Source organism: Scomber japonicus, chromosome 14 (genome assembly GCF_027409825.1).
Source record: "Scomber japonicus isolate fScoJap1 chromosome 14, fScoJap1.pri, whole genome shotgun sequence".
In the NCBI taxonomy this organism is placed as follows: Eukaryota; Metazoa; Chordata; class Actinopteri; order Scombriformes; family Scombridae; genus Scomber; species Scomber japonicus.
This window is the reverse complement of record NC_070591.1, coordinates 31,501,952-31,520,726: the sequence shown is the minus strand read 5'-3', so window position 1 is coordinate 31,520,726 and position 18,775 is coordinate 31,501,952. Positions and strand designations below refer to the sequence as shown.

General features: G+C 38.3%; 1 protein-coding gene across 1 annotated transcript in view; it reads right to left on the bottom strand.

The window, feature by feature from the left end:
- Nucleotides 1-2,924: 2,924 nt before the first annotated feature.
- The window catches only part of LOC128372446 (heterogeneous nuclear ribonucleoprotein L-like), a 48,439-nt gene continuing 32,588 nt past the window's right edge, over nt 2,925-18,775 (bottom strand). Inside the window, exons 8-14 of the mRNA XM_053332501.1 lie at nt 9,886-9,957; nt 7,839-8,056; nt 6,934-7,055; nt 6,120-6,321; nt 4,985-5,042; nt 4,660-4,758; nt 2,925-3,110 (exon numbers count right to left, since the gene is read on the bottom strand). Coding sequence (XP_053188476.1) covers nt 3,055-3,110; nt 4,660-4,758; nt 4,985-5,042; nt 6,120-6,321; nt 6,934-7,055; nt 7,839-8,056; nt 9,886-9,957 — 827 coding nt within the window. The 3' untranslated portion in view covers nt 2,925-3,054. The remainder of the gene's footprint in view (nt 3,111-4,659; nt 4,759-4,984; nt 5,043-6,119; nt 6,322-6,933; nt 7,056-7,838; nt 8,057-9,885; nt 9,958-18,775) is intronic.

Below are 18,775 nucleotides of genomic sequence, written 5' to 3'. Positions count from 1 at the left end.
GCTGAGGTGAGCTGTGTGTTACTGGTTTTACAGCCTCAAACCCGACTTTATTTGAACATGTAAATCTGAGTTACAACCACAGAGATTCTTAAATCAATGGAACAATAGTTTCTATGTATTTTTCAAGTGTTTTGTCAGTGTTTGACCTTACAGTATATTAACAACATCAAACTTATACAGCCTCAAAATGGCGAGATACCCGTGGATCTGTCACATACTATCAGTTCTTGGATCAAAAAATCAGAATAACATTGGCCCTCATTTATCAAAACCATCTTAAAAGGCATAAAAAACTTAAAAAAACATAAATAAAACCTACTTAGAATTACGACTCAAATAAGACTCAAGTGCTAGAGACGCACAACGTACAACCATCTTTGTGTCTGTTTAATCAAACTGTTGCACAACATCTAAATGAGCAATAATTTAACTATAGACTAAATAGATGTCATTTGTGGAACTTTTCTGCACCTTTTCCTCATTTACATATTATTTACATAAAATATACCTTCCTCAAAAAGTGTGGTGTAATGAAAGGAAGGCTGGAGGATTTAAATCTGCATTTCCTACTAGAAATACAGGATAGAACAACTGTGCCTCCATTAAAAGCCTATGTATCATCATTAGATAGCCTATTTATTCACATACTTTATGTAAAATCCACAATAAGTCTTATATTAGCATTAAATTATAAAAAAAATTGAAATATGGTAAGAAAAAATGTGCTGTTTAATATGACAAAACAAACTCTTTTCCTTTAATATTATGTCATTCCAGTAGTTCCCATGCGTAGTGCAAATAGGCATATACGTCTTTGAAATGAGCGTCAACATTTTCTGCACAGACATTACACAAATTTTAGGGTACAACAAAGACAGAATTGATACATATAGAGTTTGGAGTTAAGAAAAGTCTATCTTTAATGAAGGTGATTCAAGGATGTTCCTACTTCTAAATTTTATCAAAGAATAATTGAACATGGACGTTTTGAAAAAGACACTGAATCTCATGGTGGATGTTAGAGTATTACTCTGTCCACTGTGAATACCTCTTGCTGCTTAAACTTCTGATGTTCACTGTCTGTCCAAAGGTCCACCAGCCATATCTACACAGTAATGATTCATAATAATTCAATCACCAGCATAAATACTATAGCAACAATAACCTACGTGTTGATTTCTGAATGACTCATGATGCTGCTGCTGCAAAAACAGCACAGATGAGAGTAAATAACAGGAAGTTACTGATTGAGGGTCTACTGTCTAGCATTGTCATTGTCATTGATGAGTGTTATATTTAGTTACAAACCTTACATCAGGCATGTGCACTACAACACAAAGAGCAGGAATGTGGACAGGAATCACTTTGTTTTTTACACTGTCATTTGACTTCTGCCCCCTAAATACTTCACTCTCCATCCTTAAAATCAAAGTCTACCAGCAGTCAACTGGTATAATAATCTGTGCAGCACTGAGCATAGTGCCATGTGTTATTGTGTTTGGTTTGGCCATCCTGATGGACATGTTATCAACCTACTTTGTAACAGCCAGATGAAATAATATAATAATCTACTGACTGACTTGACAAAAAAACAAAAAGCAAATAGTCCATATGATATTATACTGACATCATGGGTTGGATAAATTTCATCCACTGCCACATGTATAAAAAAGATAACTGTGATTTATACAATACTGAGTAACAAAGAAATATGAGTTTTCAGCCTATAGCAATATTTTAAAAAATATTATAGAGAGAACACAGATAAGATTAAAAAAAAGTATTTGAAATAAGCAGAGGTCACAGTAAAGTCTAGAAACCCAACAAGACACACTATACCACTTGACAGTATTTTATATGCAACAGCATTCAATTATTCAGGCAATAATGGAAGCTGTAATAATGAAATACTCGGGTAGGTATGATTAGTTTTGTGGCTGATGAAACTTTAAATCAGATGGTACATGTACTACCCATCCTGCTCTCAGTCTGTTCACTCTGGCTTCAAACATACAGTTAATCTTTGTCAAGAACCTTTGGTGTTAACAATAACATCTACTTCCACTGCTGTCTAACTAGAGTTCTAAAGCTCTGCCAATGACCCACCAACATGTCATTTCATTACTAACACAAGTCTAAAGACAGGACAAATAACGCACCAATGATTTGACTATTTTTAGAGCCTCAACGATTGTGGGGCTGATAATGGAAAATTCGCCCTACATAAAAATCAAAGGGGTTAATCTACTTGGGAGCATGAATGTGATTAGGCAACATTAATTGCAACCTTCCAGTTAGACTGAGACACTATGTGGCTCGAGGGCCGTGCAAAAGAGGAGATAATGGAGTACCCAAACTGAAAAGTGGTCACCCTCTGAGAAGCATGAATGTGTCCAGTTCATTTCATTTCATTTGCCAATTAAAGTTTGACATTTTTTGTGTATCAGTTAAAATATCAGGTGATGGTGAAATTACATTTGATGTAAATCGTGCCATTAATTTTCCAGATAGCATGTCATAAACCAACATGTTGGTCAACAGAAATTCCTGACCTTATGCTGGCATTAGGAGAACGATAACAGAAGTCACAAAAATGATTGAAAGTCTTCCTCTGGGGACTAGGAATATCCACTGCAAACTTAATGACCGGGTCCATTTTCCAGATATCTCACTGTGGGCTGAATTTATAAGACCAAACAGTCCTTATACCTCACTGCCAGGACTAAATAATGAACCCTAACTGAGAACTGTGTTATAAATCTGTTCTTTGTTCTTTTTAAATAGTATATTAGTAGTATCTCAGTCACAGAAGCTGTAATGGGTGTATGTTTGATGTTCAGTTTGTAGACAGTGACTGTCTTCACTTCTCTTTCCACCTTCTTAGTCTTCATCAAAGGCCATTTCTCTGTCTTTACTTCATTCTCTTCTTCTCTCATTGTATGTGTTTATTTCTCTTCTCCACTCGTCTGTCCTTCTGTCTGAACTGGCCCTCCCTCTCTCTAGGAGGTCAGCCATCACCACGCTCAGCAGCTTCTTCCTCTGATCTGCAGGTCTTCAGAGATGAGATGAGGTGGAGAAACACAGTTTCAGGGTGTATGGGTTGGAACCATCTGAAAAAAAAACACAAAAAGATGTTTAGTATTAAAGCCTGACTGAGACATTAGCTGAGCCTTATTTAACAGTGCAGTGAAAAGGAACATAAATCAATACATCTAGATGAATGAATCATTACTGACAGACTGTTTAAACACAAATTCATGATACAGGTTTGCCTTACTTCCATATGTAGTTTAATATAGTAATATGTTTTACAGACTCTATCTTATTATATTTGTCTTTTTTTCTCATATTAATTATATTTTTGTTAATTGAATTTAATCAATTTAATTCCCAGTGAAGTTTCCTTTTTTTTTTTTAAAGATTTTTTCGGCATAGACACGTTTATTCAACAGTAGACAGACAGGAAACATGGGAGAGAGAGGGGGGTGTGACATGCAGCAAAGGACCTCCGGCCGGGATTCGAACCGGGGTCGGCTGCTTATGTAATATATTTCATTTTTATAAGAAAGCAGAACCTGAGCCTTGCTTCAGGAATATTTTATATTATTTTTACCTTCCAGTACCTCCAAATCATATATGTACAGTATATGCAACAAACATAATATATGCGTGTTTCATTTAAACTAAATAACCAGTTGGCAACATGTGATAACAATGTGATGCTGAACTTGAACTTTGTTTTCTTTTATGAAGGCAAGAGCAGTTGTAGATCAGTGACTAACAAACATTCATTCACTAATAACAACAATCCATGTCTCTTCTGTTTCTCAAACATGACACACTGCTCCTACTATCTGATTTCTATGGAAAATAAATCTCTACACTACATACAATCCTTTAATGCAGCCTAACGTTTTGAGTTTCTTTATTTTTTTTTTTCACTAAATCTTAAAAGGCTGAATGAAATAAGATGAAAATCTGGGATGATAAAAAGTTTAAAGACCCTCCCCCCGCTCTCCCAAAATGTGTAAGACTACCACCCCTTCAGCAAAATACATGACACTCTACTTTCTAACCCCAGTGTAGTCACAATGATGTATTAACCAAATGGAATCGATCCTTATTTAAATGTGTGTGTATTATGTGTTAATACACAAAATGAATATTGAACCATGTATAACTATCATATCAGTAAACCAATGCATGTATATCATCAGAAGATGAACTGAACATACATACCGATATACAGTGTATCACTAGTTAGTTACAGTAAGTTCATATACAGTAAGTGTGAGTAAAGTGAAAGATGAAACACCCTGCACGCTCACTGCTTTCTTTAATTACACAATATTCACTTTCAGATGTTTTCTTGCCTTTTCTAGCCTCGGCTAGCTTCTTTCTTCATTATCAGATACATGTTTGTGTTTGTGCACCACTTGCAACATAGCTTGTGACAACTGCTTGCAAAAAAACCTCACAAATATTATTATACTGATAGTGTGGGATAGCAAATGAGAAAAATATTTGTTATTTTGAGGGAAAAAAATACTAGGAGGTCAGATGTGTTTGTAATATAATAGGAGAATGTAAATGGAATATACAAAGCGTAGTGCTGTATGAAACGTTGCAGCACAGCAGGTGTATTTCAGACAGACTTACTGGGTATCCTGATCTGGTAGTGGTTGAGAACAGTAAGAACCTCCACCGCCTCTGTCTTACTGTCAAACTCTAACAAGCCAGAGATGGTCTTAGAAGAGGCTGAGAGTAAGATAAAGAATGTGAGATGAAAAGAGAAGAGTGGATGAGGAAAAATCACAGAAAACAAGGAAACATTAGGAGGAGGAAGTAAGATGAACAAATTCATTTATATCACTTTGTAATTCATCTCCTCACACAGAGTGGTGGGTTAGTCTTTTTGCAGACTGACTACAATAGAATAACATGTCAAAACCAACAGAAAGTTAAACATTAAAGTTCTACTTACGTTTGGCATCAAACATCTTGAATTTGACGAAGCCGGGCACATCATGCTCAGTACACAGCTGCAAAACAGCACATGGATTTAATGTAAAGATACAGTCGCCTCCTCTACATACAATCTCATTTTTTCTTTTGGATCTTTTTTTAATTTGCTTATAGGACCAAGAGGGGAGTGTAGGATGCTACCGACCTCAAGTAGTGGATAATTATAAATGTCTTGGCACCATAATTGATAACCGCCCAAAATGAATTGTAAAAAAGGTCTGCTTAAGGAAACTTGCCAAATTTCAGATTGATCAAACCTTGATGACACTGTTCCACAGAGCCTTTATCCAGGTGCTTAAAAAAGCAATGGCCATTTGCTTGGACTATGGCCATCTACTTAATGCAGAGTACAAGCTGTTACCATCTGGCCTGCACTCAGGTGTCCTTTGCTACAGTATACTTAGAAATAGAAGTGCTTTATATGTACACATATGTGAATGATATACTTTGGATACTAATGAGAGGCACACATTGACAAACTGCATGTAATTTAAATATCAATCCATATTAGATTTAGTATGCGTAGAATTAAAACATCCTATTGTTTTGTTACTGTTGATTTTCAATGTGCTTCTCTCTCCTTTCTATCTCTCCTCTTTATTTCTTCTTCTTCTCCTCTCCCTCTCAACCCCAACCAGATGGTCGCTCACCTAGAGCCTGGTTCTGCCTGAGGTTACTTCCTGTTAAAGGGGAGTTTTTCCTTACTGCTGTCACCAAGTGCTGCTCATAGGGGAATGTTTGGTCTCTTTAAATTAAATGTATCGAGTACAGTCTAGACAGCTCTGTATGTAAAGTGCCTTATGATGACTTTTGTTGTAATTTGGTGCTATATAAATAAAGATTGATTGATATTTTTTTCATATTTTTGGAGAATTGAGGACTCTTATAGCCTTGTTTAATAGAGATGTCATGAACAATCCAGAATTGGCAAATAAACCAACAGGGATTATTCTATTATGTGAAGAGTGCAATGGACAACCAAACAGTGTAAAGACTATGTTTAAATTCAGTAGTAAGAGCCAAGAAGTTGGCGGGAGGGGGGGTAGGGAAACTAATGTAAAAAATAGGACATTAATGAGACAGAAGTATGATACCCTCAGTAAATGGTCCTGTGATATGCATGGAGGAACATTGTAGTAGTGCAGCACTGCAGATGGAGGCTGGATGATGTTTTTGGAGGCCTGCCCTGCGCTGCTGAAGCGGTTGTTCCTGGTCATGGCAAAATCCTTATAGCTGCTGCTGCCGTCCTCTAATTCAAACACCTGGCTGGGGATCACTGCATGCTGCTTAGACACACTGCACACAACACAACACACACATTATTAAACATGATTTAATTTACCAAACTAAAATTCATCCTCAATAAATATAATAAAAATAGAAACCTGTAGAACTTAAGTGTTAACATGAGACAGAGAGAACAGAAGTTGCCAGTTATTGTTAAAGGTTCCATAATAAGAATCAGAAATTTTTTCTCATTAGCAATGGGAATGTTGGGTCTCTTTAAAGTGAAACCTGAAGAGTACGGTTTAAACCTGCTCTATGTGTAAAGTGTCTTCAGATGACTTTTGTTGTGATTTGGCGCTATATAAATAAAGATTGATTGATTGATTGATGGATTGATTGATGGATTGAATTAGGCTCTACGCTCACACATAAACACACATACAGAGGCTCTGGTTGTGCTGTGGCTGCTGACTAGTGAGAGTGAATGTAATATTGAGAGCTTTCATAACATGGTGGGAGACATGGAGAGAAATGAGTGTCATAATGGATTCATGTTACACAATCGTTTCTCTCTATGTGAAGATATGAACTTTGAGAACTATCGGTATGATGGATGTGTGTGTGTGTGTGTGTGTGTGTGTGTGTGTGTGTGTGTGTGTGTGTGTGCGCTCATGTCCTCACCAAACATTGAGTCTCTTGCCAAACACCTTGATGCTGTTGAGGTGTGTGATGGCTCTGTCCACAGCATATTCATCTCCCATCTCAACCAGTGCTGTACCAGGAACACTCTTCATAAATTTCACCTGCAACCAGTTAACAGCTGTGTTATAAAAGTAACATACATTATGATGGAAATGTTTTCACCATTAATAACCATGTTTACAGTATAATGATTTATTAATGCTGCATTTTCTCAATGACCTACATCTGGTATGTATTGCTGTGCAGGTGTGTCAGTATGCCCTCTGGTGGAGAAAGACATGACAGAGGAGACTCATGCAGCTGAACCACACCATATATATGTAAAGACTCACACTACAGCCATCAAATGCTGACAGATGTTACACTGATACAAAGCACACACCTGTTAATACATTGAAGCCCAGTACTGTCTTTATTTGATCTTTGCAGAACAAAGATCAGTTCGTGGTTTTAGGGGAGTTATGTGCTGCAATTATCTTGTTGGTTGATTTGTGGATAAGTGCAAATGGTTCAATAGATATGATGAAGATGAATGGGGGAAGCGGGAGCTGTTGTTCTGCAATAAATATTAAATGAAGTCCACCTCCCACTCTTACTCGGCTTATGCATTTAAATAAATAGTCTTTGCTGGTGATACAACATTCATTTGTTTATTTGGCAGAAGTATTTCTTCCATTAGTAGGGTGGGAGTGAGTGATGTTTAGTTCTTAACAATCATTCCTAAAGCTCTTTTTATCATTTATAAAAATGTCTTGCAGTGACAGGTGTAAAGCCACACTCACCACTGTTTCTTTTGTTTCTAGACATAGACATATAACAGCAAAGACTTACTTTAAGCTCAATCACATGGACACACACACACACACACACACACACACAGATACCTTTTCAATGTTGCCGTAGAGGCAGAAGAGGTTGAAGATTCGGGTGCAGTTCATCTTGGATGGATGGAGGCCACTCACCATGGCAACAGAGCTAGGGGCGTGGCCAGAGTAAGAGGAAGATGACTGGGGCAGAGGGTAGGACACCATGTCTGGAACATCCACTGAGCTGAGCTTATACCTGCTGTTACCAGGCAGAGGCAGCAGGGGGCAGGGTGGACCTGCAGAGGCAGACACAATAGGAGCTGAGTGTACTGCATGAATGTAATGAGAACAACACTATCTGTTCTGTTATTGTTGTTCATTCTTATCGCTGTTGTTGAGTCAATACAGAAGAGTATTCATGAAAATGTGCATTTCTATGAACATGTTCATAGATAAGTAGCTACATTTGTCACTGAGTTTAATGCTGAATGTGTTTATCTGGACTGTCTAAGCAGTAACACAATTAGGGGATTTTGTGCCAAGACGATTTACATTGACCAGTGTATATATGGGCATGTGAGTTATATTGAAATAGACTTGAACATTTTGCAAACTTATCACTTCAGATTACATTTTATAGATAGGAAATACATTTACTGAGGGTTCTTGCACGTACAGTAACAGGAACATGTGCCTGTACAGAGACAGCTTCAGTTAAAGACACAGTGTAATTGGCAGGGATTAGTTTCCAAGATGAAGGTATACCTACTGCTGCACCTCTGATCATTACACATGAATGGCAATCTACACCTACTACTGGGTGAATATGTGTGTGTGTGTGTGTGTGTGTGTGTATGAGAGAGAGAGAGAGAGAGAGAGAGAGAGAGAGAGAGAGAGAGAGAGAGAGAGAGAGAGAGAGAGAGAGAGAGAGAGAGAGAGAGAGAGAGAGAGAGAGTATTGAGTTTCCCCTCTGTGGTAAAGGGACTGACTACAGTTACAGCATACTTCCGACAACTTTATGAACCAACAATCTGATATTCACAGGCACTTCACGCTGTGATCAGTCAAGTATGAAGACATTTAGTAACTACACTACAATGAATGCCTTCCAACTGAGACTGTCTGACAATGTTTACTATTATCCTAGTATTTAAACAATTATTGCGTCTCACCCTTTTCATCAGAACAGCTATAAACTGTTCCTTACTCAATAATAGAGGATGACTCAAAAATAACACACAATTAGTGTAATAAACTCCAGGAAATGCTTTGAGCAGAGACCTTAATGTGTAACAATAAGTTGTGCTGTCTTCTGTGCTAGAGTTGCCATTGCTCTCTGCTGTGGTGGTGCTGTACACTACTCACAGGCAGATACACTGGTAGGCTGCTGTAGAAGAAGTCAGGAAAGGTTTTATAGTGGCTGGCTTTGTCAAACCCACAGGAAGACAGCCAGGCTTTGAAGCCAATTTGACATAGCTGCCAAACTGTGTAACTACAACATCATGTGACAATATCACACCCAAAAAGACTTTTCCCCATAGACTTACATACATGTGAAAGAGACGTGTGAAAATCAGTGGATACATTTTTTTGAGTATTACAACCCCGACGAAATGACTTGTTTCACTGTCACAATTTGATCCATGTGGTCTGATAACATTTGGAAAGTCTAGAAAAGCCACATGATTGAATTGTTTTTTTTACCCATTCAAGTTGGTGAAGGGCTAAACTGAAAGTTAGCTGGCTCGGTCAGTGGAAGTTTCTGGTGTGTATGCTCTATGCACTGAGGGGCCCGTTGAGCATGTGCAGTATGCATTCATCTGGGTTTACAGTGGGAAATGGCTTTTTTGGCTTCATGCCCCACTGAGCAACTTTCAGAGGAATAAACAGAGCCCCAGCACTGTATCCAGTTCCTATTATACATCCAGTGTTTCCTTTACAGTCATTCAGGAGTGGTGCACCAACACAGTAAGGACATTGTGCACATGTGCTCTATTTCCTGTTTTGTTCTTCCGGTCTTTAGATATATCTGATTAGTGGTCCACTTTGGAAGAAGGAAGTGATCAGATCAGATCACTATTTCAAATTTGAAGAAACGTGCTGGGAATCTCATTTGCGGTCTTACCATAGCCATTGTCAGTGTAGGATGAAGGGTGTTCTCCTAAAATGGCTTGTCTCTGCCTGCCCTTTCCACGATCTGAAACACACACACACACACACACACACACACACACACACACACACACACACACACACACACACACTCTCTATTAGATTAGATTGTGTGCAGGGTCCAGAGTAATTTACTGAAAAACAATGGTCTTCTTTCACAGATGCAGATTTTGCATTTATTACTTCAGAGAACTACACAGTATAATTAGAAGAGGTATTTAATCCAGAACAAGGCCATATCACTGTCTGCAAAATGAAACCTTCTCTTCAGAGGTTTGTTAGTCCCAGACACAGCTTAAATTAATTTATGGAGGCTCAATTTCTATGAATCACAGGAAAAGTCTGCATGCAACCCTGCAATCATATGCTGTTACAGCAGTAATGGCAACAAATGGGTCAAAACATGAGCAGTCAGATAATAATGATTTACAGCACTTTATTTGGAGATCACACTGAAGGTGAACATTTCTGAAAAGACTAATGACTTCTCTTTATGCTGAAAAACAGTGTGTCGCACTATGGTAAGCAGAGCAGGTAAAAGTTTGATATATGAAGTGAGTCAGAAAGTTTATGTGATAACTTCACTGTGTACCTACATTCATCAAGTTAGACAGATCAGTTTGTTTGACTGCTTGTGTTTCCTGGCCTGCTGAACCTATCTTTAGCTAAGTTTAAGTGTCACCAGATCTCAGCAATGAACTGGGTGAGAACAATGTTATTACTGCTGATAGAAATGATAGACAAAACTACAAAAATAAGAGCCCAGTTGTAAAAAACAGTAAAGCCCCATACTATGGGGAATATTAATGGACTATTCCCATGTAACCATCTTATTAACCACAGTCAAGTTATTATGAAAATATAACTAGAAATGTATCAAGTGTGTTACTTGCTGTCAGAGGTACGTGCTAGACATCTTCATGGGTCAGACCTCTACAAAGTGCATTAATTCCTGCTGCATTTCTGAGAGGAAATGTCCTCATCCTTGTGACATACATAGAATTACAATTCTGGTTTCATGGTATTTAAATGGTTTTGTTGCCATCACTATACTTCCAGTAACGCACACTACTCCTGAGGCCACAACAATCCACATATTGAGCTCTGTCAGCCACAGTTTGTGAAAAAGACCCCTGGGGTAACAACAGATCGATGAAAAAAATCAGAACCATATTATAATAGCTGAGATCTGGGAACATCTGACGAGGCAAGAAACATGAGCAGTTACACCCTGAGGTTAGTCAAACTTACTCAGAAAAATAAAGACCAACTGTGAAGTTATTATCCAAACAGCCAGTGTTCCATCCATGTTCTGCTTTTTCATGGACAATGAGGAATTATTAGAAACATTTCATGTGCACTCATTTTAAGACCTCCATATAAAGTGCATAGACTGTAGCTTTTTCACAAACTGGTGTGATTGTCCAACAGCTTGTTTCACTTCACCAGTCTGATACTGTAGTTTGTAGTGATGTTACTGTTACAAAAAAACAACCATATAAGTCTCTCTCTCTCTCTCTCTCTGAAATGAAAAAAATAAAAAAAGATATTCAGGAATAGGGGATGGACAGTGGAGGACTAGTTAGAATAGTTTCAGAATTTGACACAACATAATCAATTATAACCACTGTGAATTCAAGTTGATGACATCCTGGAATGATTGAGTACTAATAATACCCCCCGCCCCCCCCCCCCCCCTCGCCCTCACACACACACACAAAAACATTTTTAATTAATTAATTAATTAATTACAAAAACAAATCAAAATGGACACAAAGTTGCTACATCTAAGTGTGAACAACAGAAGTCATCTAGAAGACCTGCTGCTTCATTCACATTTCATGTTAAAAGGTATACATTTATCTCTATAAACCACACTAATGAGTACAGATTCAGTGCTGCAGAAAGATCTATACATTTCATCACAATGACAGAGGTGAGTAAAAAATAAATAAACAGCTTGAATGGGGTTTTATTTAGAAAGGGCAGGTTTAATACAGAGAAGGTCATGTGAACAGAGAAATGAAAGAGACAGTACCTGTGAAGCATCAGACAGCAATCTTTCTCTTTTTTTCTCCCTCAGCACGAAAGAACATCAACCTGCATTACATTATCATCATAATGGTAAAAACATCACCATCATCACTGTAGCTGTGACATATTGAAAGCATTACATACTGCACTATATAATATAAAGTACATTAGAGGCACATTGAAATGACACTTTTCCCCTAGTCAGCTGATAGGAAGACAGCAGTATCCCTCCCATCCCCTTTTACACACACACACACACACACACACACAGGTCAACAGGTCAGCAGTTATGTGGCTGATGCATGTACACACACACACACTTCCACTGAGAGGAAGGAGAATGCTACAGCAGTGAAAAGTGAGAAGGTGTGGGGATAATCCACATAGCAGGCTGGACAGCTACACTGACCTTCATACCATGCAGCGTGCACAGTAAGTGTGCATGTTTCACTAGAGAGTAGTGAACTTAGTTAGCTTCCTCACTTATTTCTTATTTTAACTTCACTGAATGATTAACAGACTACTGACTACTACACTGATTAATGTCATCATTCATTTGTATAAGAACACACGTGGGGAGCAGGCTTATATTGCTTAAAAGTAAAAGAAGTAAATAGGTGAGCCACCTAAATGAAAACAGAAGCTCTTTAGTTTGGATCATACCGAGTGTTGGAATGGATAGTGCTCTATGCTGGAGTATGGATTAGGTTCGTATTTTTGATCTGCTGTGCAACTGGGTCAGTTTTTGGCTCCACTGTGTGGAACCCAAGCTGACCATGATGTTCCCTTTCCTCAACTGGAGAAGTAAACCAGACACAAAAAGGACACTCACTAAGGAACTGTGCTGAAAACTGCTGCTTTGATCTCATTCAGTATTTTTAGGGTATTGCTGTTTTACAGGTGCAAACATAAGAGAGGAGTGAATGGAAATGTATATAAATATTGATCATTACAGACTGACCTCTGCTGCAGAAAAATTTGTGTCTGAGATTTAGTGTCTGGAAAAAGCAAGTCAACTTTACCAGAGCCACTGCTCAGCCTGTACACAAGCTGTCCTCTTCTTTTCTATAATAAGGTTACTATATTATATTATATTTAATAAGATAGTCAAAGGACTTTGACTAAAAGTCATCAAACCATCTTCCTGTTGAGCTCACAACAGCCTTTCTTCTACAGGATGGATTCACATGTGCAGTTCCAAAAGTCTCTTTTTTTCAATGAATATCTCAAGTCCAGCAGCCTTTAAGTGTTGCTTCCTTGTTCCATTGCTTCCAGTCATTTGCTCAGCATCTTATTTAGAGGTACTTCATGAAAATAAGATGGACTGCAGTTGGGCTCATTTACTTCTATACACTTCGTAATAACCTTGCTAAAATGATAAACTGCAGTGATGCAAAATCTCCCACTCCTGACAGTAATTGTAAAAGGCTTTGTATGTGTCATCCATCCTAATGCTGCGTCTAAAAAGGAGGAGATATTTGAACTGGCTCTGAACATTATAAAATTCGGAATCTAGACCATGAGACTTTGCTCCTCTCTTAATATTGAGACATTCAACTCAAGTCCTTGAGTGTCAGAGATTAGCAGAAATCTTAATACCACAGTATGAGCTCAGCAGACTGAGCTGACAAACATAAATGAATATAAGACTTTTATTTTTCTGTCTGTTAGAGAGAAATATGCTGGCATAGCAAGTTTAGGCGAATGCTAGAACTTGCATTTCTGCATGTTCAGTCAACCTCTTATTGCCAACACAAGCACAAAGAGCTGTTTTTGTGCCTTGATGGCAGAGGCGCACACTTTGACCTCTCCAAAAGTCTCAAAATAGACCCCTTTAGATTGTGTTGACCTTTACTTCTTTCACTTTGTTATCAGTTTTCATTTTATACAGATTTATATGCACACATCTGTTACTGCCAAAGTTTGTTCTTGGTAAAATGTAATTCCATTACATTTGCAAAACTGCACTGTTCTAGTGGTAATACACAGTAAACAACGTAAACAATAAGAGTCAGTATGATTCCTTATAGCCATCTGTCTCAGGATGCCACCAAGGCTAGAACCAGCACTGTTGTCTAGTTTCAAAGGCTATTACTAAAATGATCAGTCTTATGAAAACAGGTGAAATATTTACCTGGTACATTCATTCAACTATTTGTTTGAGGCACTCTCAGCCTGCTGGTCATTAAAGCATTATTGTTTCCTGAAAAGTCATAAGGAGAGTCTGATGATGAGCTCAGTGCCTCTGCCACTAATGATCACCACTGCTTTGTTAGCCAAACATCTGCTGGTTTAACCTCCATGTTACTGTTATTTTGTCTCAGTTGCAAACAATACACTAATTCTGTTTGAGTCTGTAGTACATTCACACTACAAAAACAGTGCAGACAAAACTAAACCTTAAATTGCCAGTAGAGCATGCAAATGAAAATCAGTGGTGAGTGTAAAAAAATTGAAAGAGTAATAAAAACTACAATAATAAACTCTGGCTCATAATTTGTAATGTCAAAGATGAAATGTTACATTTATAGTTATTATAGCTTGAGAATCATGGGACCTCACACAAAGTGTTTAATGAACCACAAAAACGAATCAACAACTCTCAGAGCACATCCCCTGGAGCTTTGATTAGCAGCTGCTTCTTCAAGGTGATTACTACCAGCTCATCAAAGAACCAAATTACAATCTACAAAAGCGCTCAGTCACTTAGCAACTCCAGTAGATCCAGAGGGACCTGCTGTACCTCATATGTTTTTCTGTTAGGATGGGCTTCCTCTCTGTGCTGGACTTGTGCAGGGCAAACTACAGCAACACAAGTCATGCAATGCCTCAACCATTGACTGTATATAAAGATGGACATGAGGACAGCTCCCCAATCCTCAATCCCTCCTCAATCGCCCCTTGGTGGCTGGATGCATCATTGGTCATAAATCCCACCTTTGTTACCAGATGGGACATGAGCCGAACTGAAAAACAAAGTGCACGTCAAATAAATGTTTCCCAAAGATGCTTTCTTTAGGTTGTTCATGCTTATGCTTGTCCAGGTGCTCATTTTTCAGTCAAGTTTGCTTTTAATTAGTTATTGGATGATATATAAGGTGTGGCATCATGATTGACAACTTCAATTGCTTCTTTCAAACCTCTGTCAGGCAGGAGGGGCGTGACCTGCGGGCCGTCATTCTGCCACCTGACTCTACTGCACAGACTCTGGCCCAAAATGATGTCACACAAGCAAGATGCCGCTACTGGAAAGGAAATATTTTGGCTTCACTTTTGCATAGCTGCAGGAAGTGGAGACACGTCGTCCATATTTATATACAGTCAATGGCCTCAGTGCGCGCGCGCACACACACACACACACACACACACACACACACACAGACACAGACACAGACACAGACACACAGAGAGAGAGAGAGAGAGAGAAAGGTCGCAGCAGCATAAAAGAGGTAAACAGAGAGGTGGAGGTAAGTGGAAAGGTGATAGCTGAAAGAGCTGAAAGATGAAGATCCTATCATCCTAAGGCAGTATGTTTGTGTCGATGTGGTTTGCATTACATTGTACTCAAATTCATCATATTTATTTCAATCCGTCATTGTAAACTACTAGCTCACACTTGACAGCTGTATCAATGAACACTCACTATTCACTGCTTACTGGTAAAATACATTAATTGTCAGTTTCAAATAAGTACACTGCTTTTAGCTTAAAGTCCCAAAATGTTATGCTTACCTAGGCTAGACATGTAAATGATTATATGTCAGTATACTGATGACAATTCATTAGTGTACAAAATCTCTATTTACTCACTATAAAGTCTTGCAATCCATAAAGATAATCTGTAACAATCTGTAGTCTATAAAATGTTGAATATCATATTTTCATTGCACCAGCACAATGACCGGTGCTAACTTGTTAGCCTCACTGACTGTGTGCGCTAAGATGTTAGCCTCACTGACTGTGTGCGCTAAGATGTTAGCCTCACTGACTGTGTGCGCTAAGATGTTAGCTTCACTGACTGTGAGCGCTAAGATGTTAGCCTCACTGACTGTGTGCGCTAAGATGTTAGCCTCACTGTGTGCGTGTGTCCATCTACTATTTTGGTTCAGGTATGTGCAGCTGTGTGAAGTGGAATACAGATTGGGAGGGTGTGATGATTAATACATACACTCTTAGCCAATCACAACACAGGTGTCATAGCTCTGAAACAGCTCAGCCAATCATAGTGAAGCATGACAGTAAAGACCCAACAAATGGAGAAAATGATGTATGGATGAGGCAGAACACAGCACCAGCAGCCAGAGGCAGGAGGATGGTGAACCAGACAGGATACAAGTTATAACCAACCAGTCTGATCCACACTCTGACACAACATGCTGAAAACATATCAGCATTTCTGTCTTGCTGCCTTCACATGCTGCAGAGATGTTTTTAAACAGTATAAAACAGCTGTGGACAACAGGAAGACTGTATTAACAATATCAACTTGTAGATCAGTATAGACTGATTTAATGTTCCTGCTATAATCTTATTCAGGTTTTCTGCTGATTTAAATACATCTACAGGTTGGAGACTATTGTTAAAATACATTTACATTTTTGTTTATCACTGTTCACCGGATCATTAAAATACCAGCTGGGTGACTTTGGGCCTAAAACAGATGAGGTTCTGACACGTCTATTTCAGCCTAACATCTATGACCAACACAACACAAACAACTGTATGTGCTACCTCAACTGTTGGAGCACTGATTGTGGTGTTGGAGTTGTTGTGGTGACACCACAAAAATATTCCAGTCAAAGTTGAAAGGTTCTACCAAAACTCTCCCATGCTGAGTTCTCATAAGTCAATCACAGATTGTTTTTGTCAACCTGACATCAGACTATTTCACTAATATTTCCGCCTTCCTCTTGTGAGAAGATATATTTAGCAAGCACCCAATGAACAGCAGCTGGGTCTACTCACATATTTGACATTAGTGAACACACTACTAAATTGAATAATTATGATGACACATCAGGTTGTGCTCTGACAGTAATTTACAGTATGTAGGTAAATATTTCATTTGGCACAGATGTATATATCATCTATTTTGTAACAGCCTTGACTCAAAAGCTGACTAAACCAATTGCTGCATACAATCCACACCTCTCTCCCCTCCTTTCTGTCTGTATTGAACTTCAGTTTAAAGGAACACTGTCTTCTTATCAAAGACTGTCAGCCCCCTGTAATTCTTTATTCATTCAGATGATAATTCTGTTATGATTTGTCCAGATTTGTGTCTTTGCAATGTGCCTCTGTTCAAAACATAGAACACTGTAGATATGTATATTTATTTAGTAACAGGTAATCTATAACAAGAGGTGGGATCAGTTCACCTTGTTGTCAATCATGAACAATGAATAGTCTGGGTATCATTAGCAGCTATGAGAGGCTGAAATGTTCATTACATCCCACAACAGGAGAGTGTTGACAAGAATAAACAACATATATTTATCCTGTTCTTACACTCTTGGCAGGAGTTGGACTAATATGATGGTGGGGCTAGAGGAGTCACTAAAAATACAATGACTCATACTCAACATGCCATGATAATCCACAGCAGATGTCATGACAGTGTGACTGCTGGTTGAAAAACAGACTGACCATCATCAGCAGGCGTTCTGTTATTCTAATGCATTTTGAAATAGTTTGAACATAAAGATGCTGTAGATGTCAGATATGTTCATTCATGTTAGCTGCAAATCTCATTTCCTGAACTGATTGAATTAAGAATGAACTGACCCCATCCTTAATTACATCACAATGTGTAAGACGTTTCAGAAAGAATCCTCAGCTCCAAACACAGTACAAAGAAAGCAGCATTTGCATTAGTTCACTGTACACAGGACCATGCATAGATAACAAAGACTGCTCATATGATTGGTAAGGTCCTTTGTTTGGCCTGTTTTCAATAAATCTTTATATCAAAAACATCTCACTGTATGTGAACGGAGATCCATGCACACGCCTAGTTGTACAGGTATTGTATTGTAGATTAGGGATGTCACGATATACTGCTTTTTTTCAGTTTTTCATTTAGAGTTCATTTAAGACACACACACACACACACACACACACACACACACTTTGTCTGCGACTACCCCCTCTGTCTTGAACATTTACACAGCCAGCTACTATGAGAGGCTATCAATCTATTCTGTCAAAACAGATAGTGATCTATCTATCTCTCTATCTTTGTATCTTTGGATTTGGTTTGTTCTGCATTTGTACAAAAGCTTTTGAATTTGCCAACAAAATGCTAAAAACACTATGAACAATGCTAATTTTCAGTGTTATGTTATTCATGACATCAAAATGTTATCATTGTTTTGACATTTTTGCTATCATGACAGCCCTAATTCAGATGGAGTAAAGTGACAGAGCTGTAGTCTTGCATAATCAAACTTTTGACCACAATGTTAAGTCTGTAACCAGAACAGACAAGATAAGTTAAGGGTAAACAGTAAATCTTCATTTGTTTGTTGGAAGACCACAGAAAAACTGTAGAAAAAGGCTTCCAAATGGGTCAATACTAAAAAGGGAAGGGAGCTGTCAAATGAGATAATTTAATATGTTGGCACACAGCAAAGGCTTGGATCAGCAGCTGCTCTGGACTGCAACGCTTTTCAAGCATGGAGCTCTTCCTCGTCAGCATCCCTTTTCTAGAAGACCCACATGATGGTCATTAAAGAATGACTGAAAGTGAAATCTAGAATCTAGAAGCTCTGAGGAGCTACACAGACTGTGTACCAGACACTAGGTCTTAG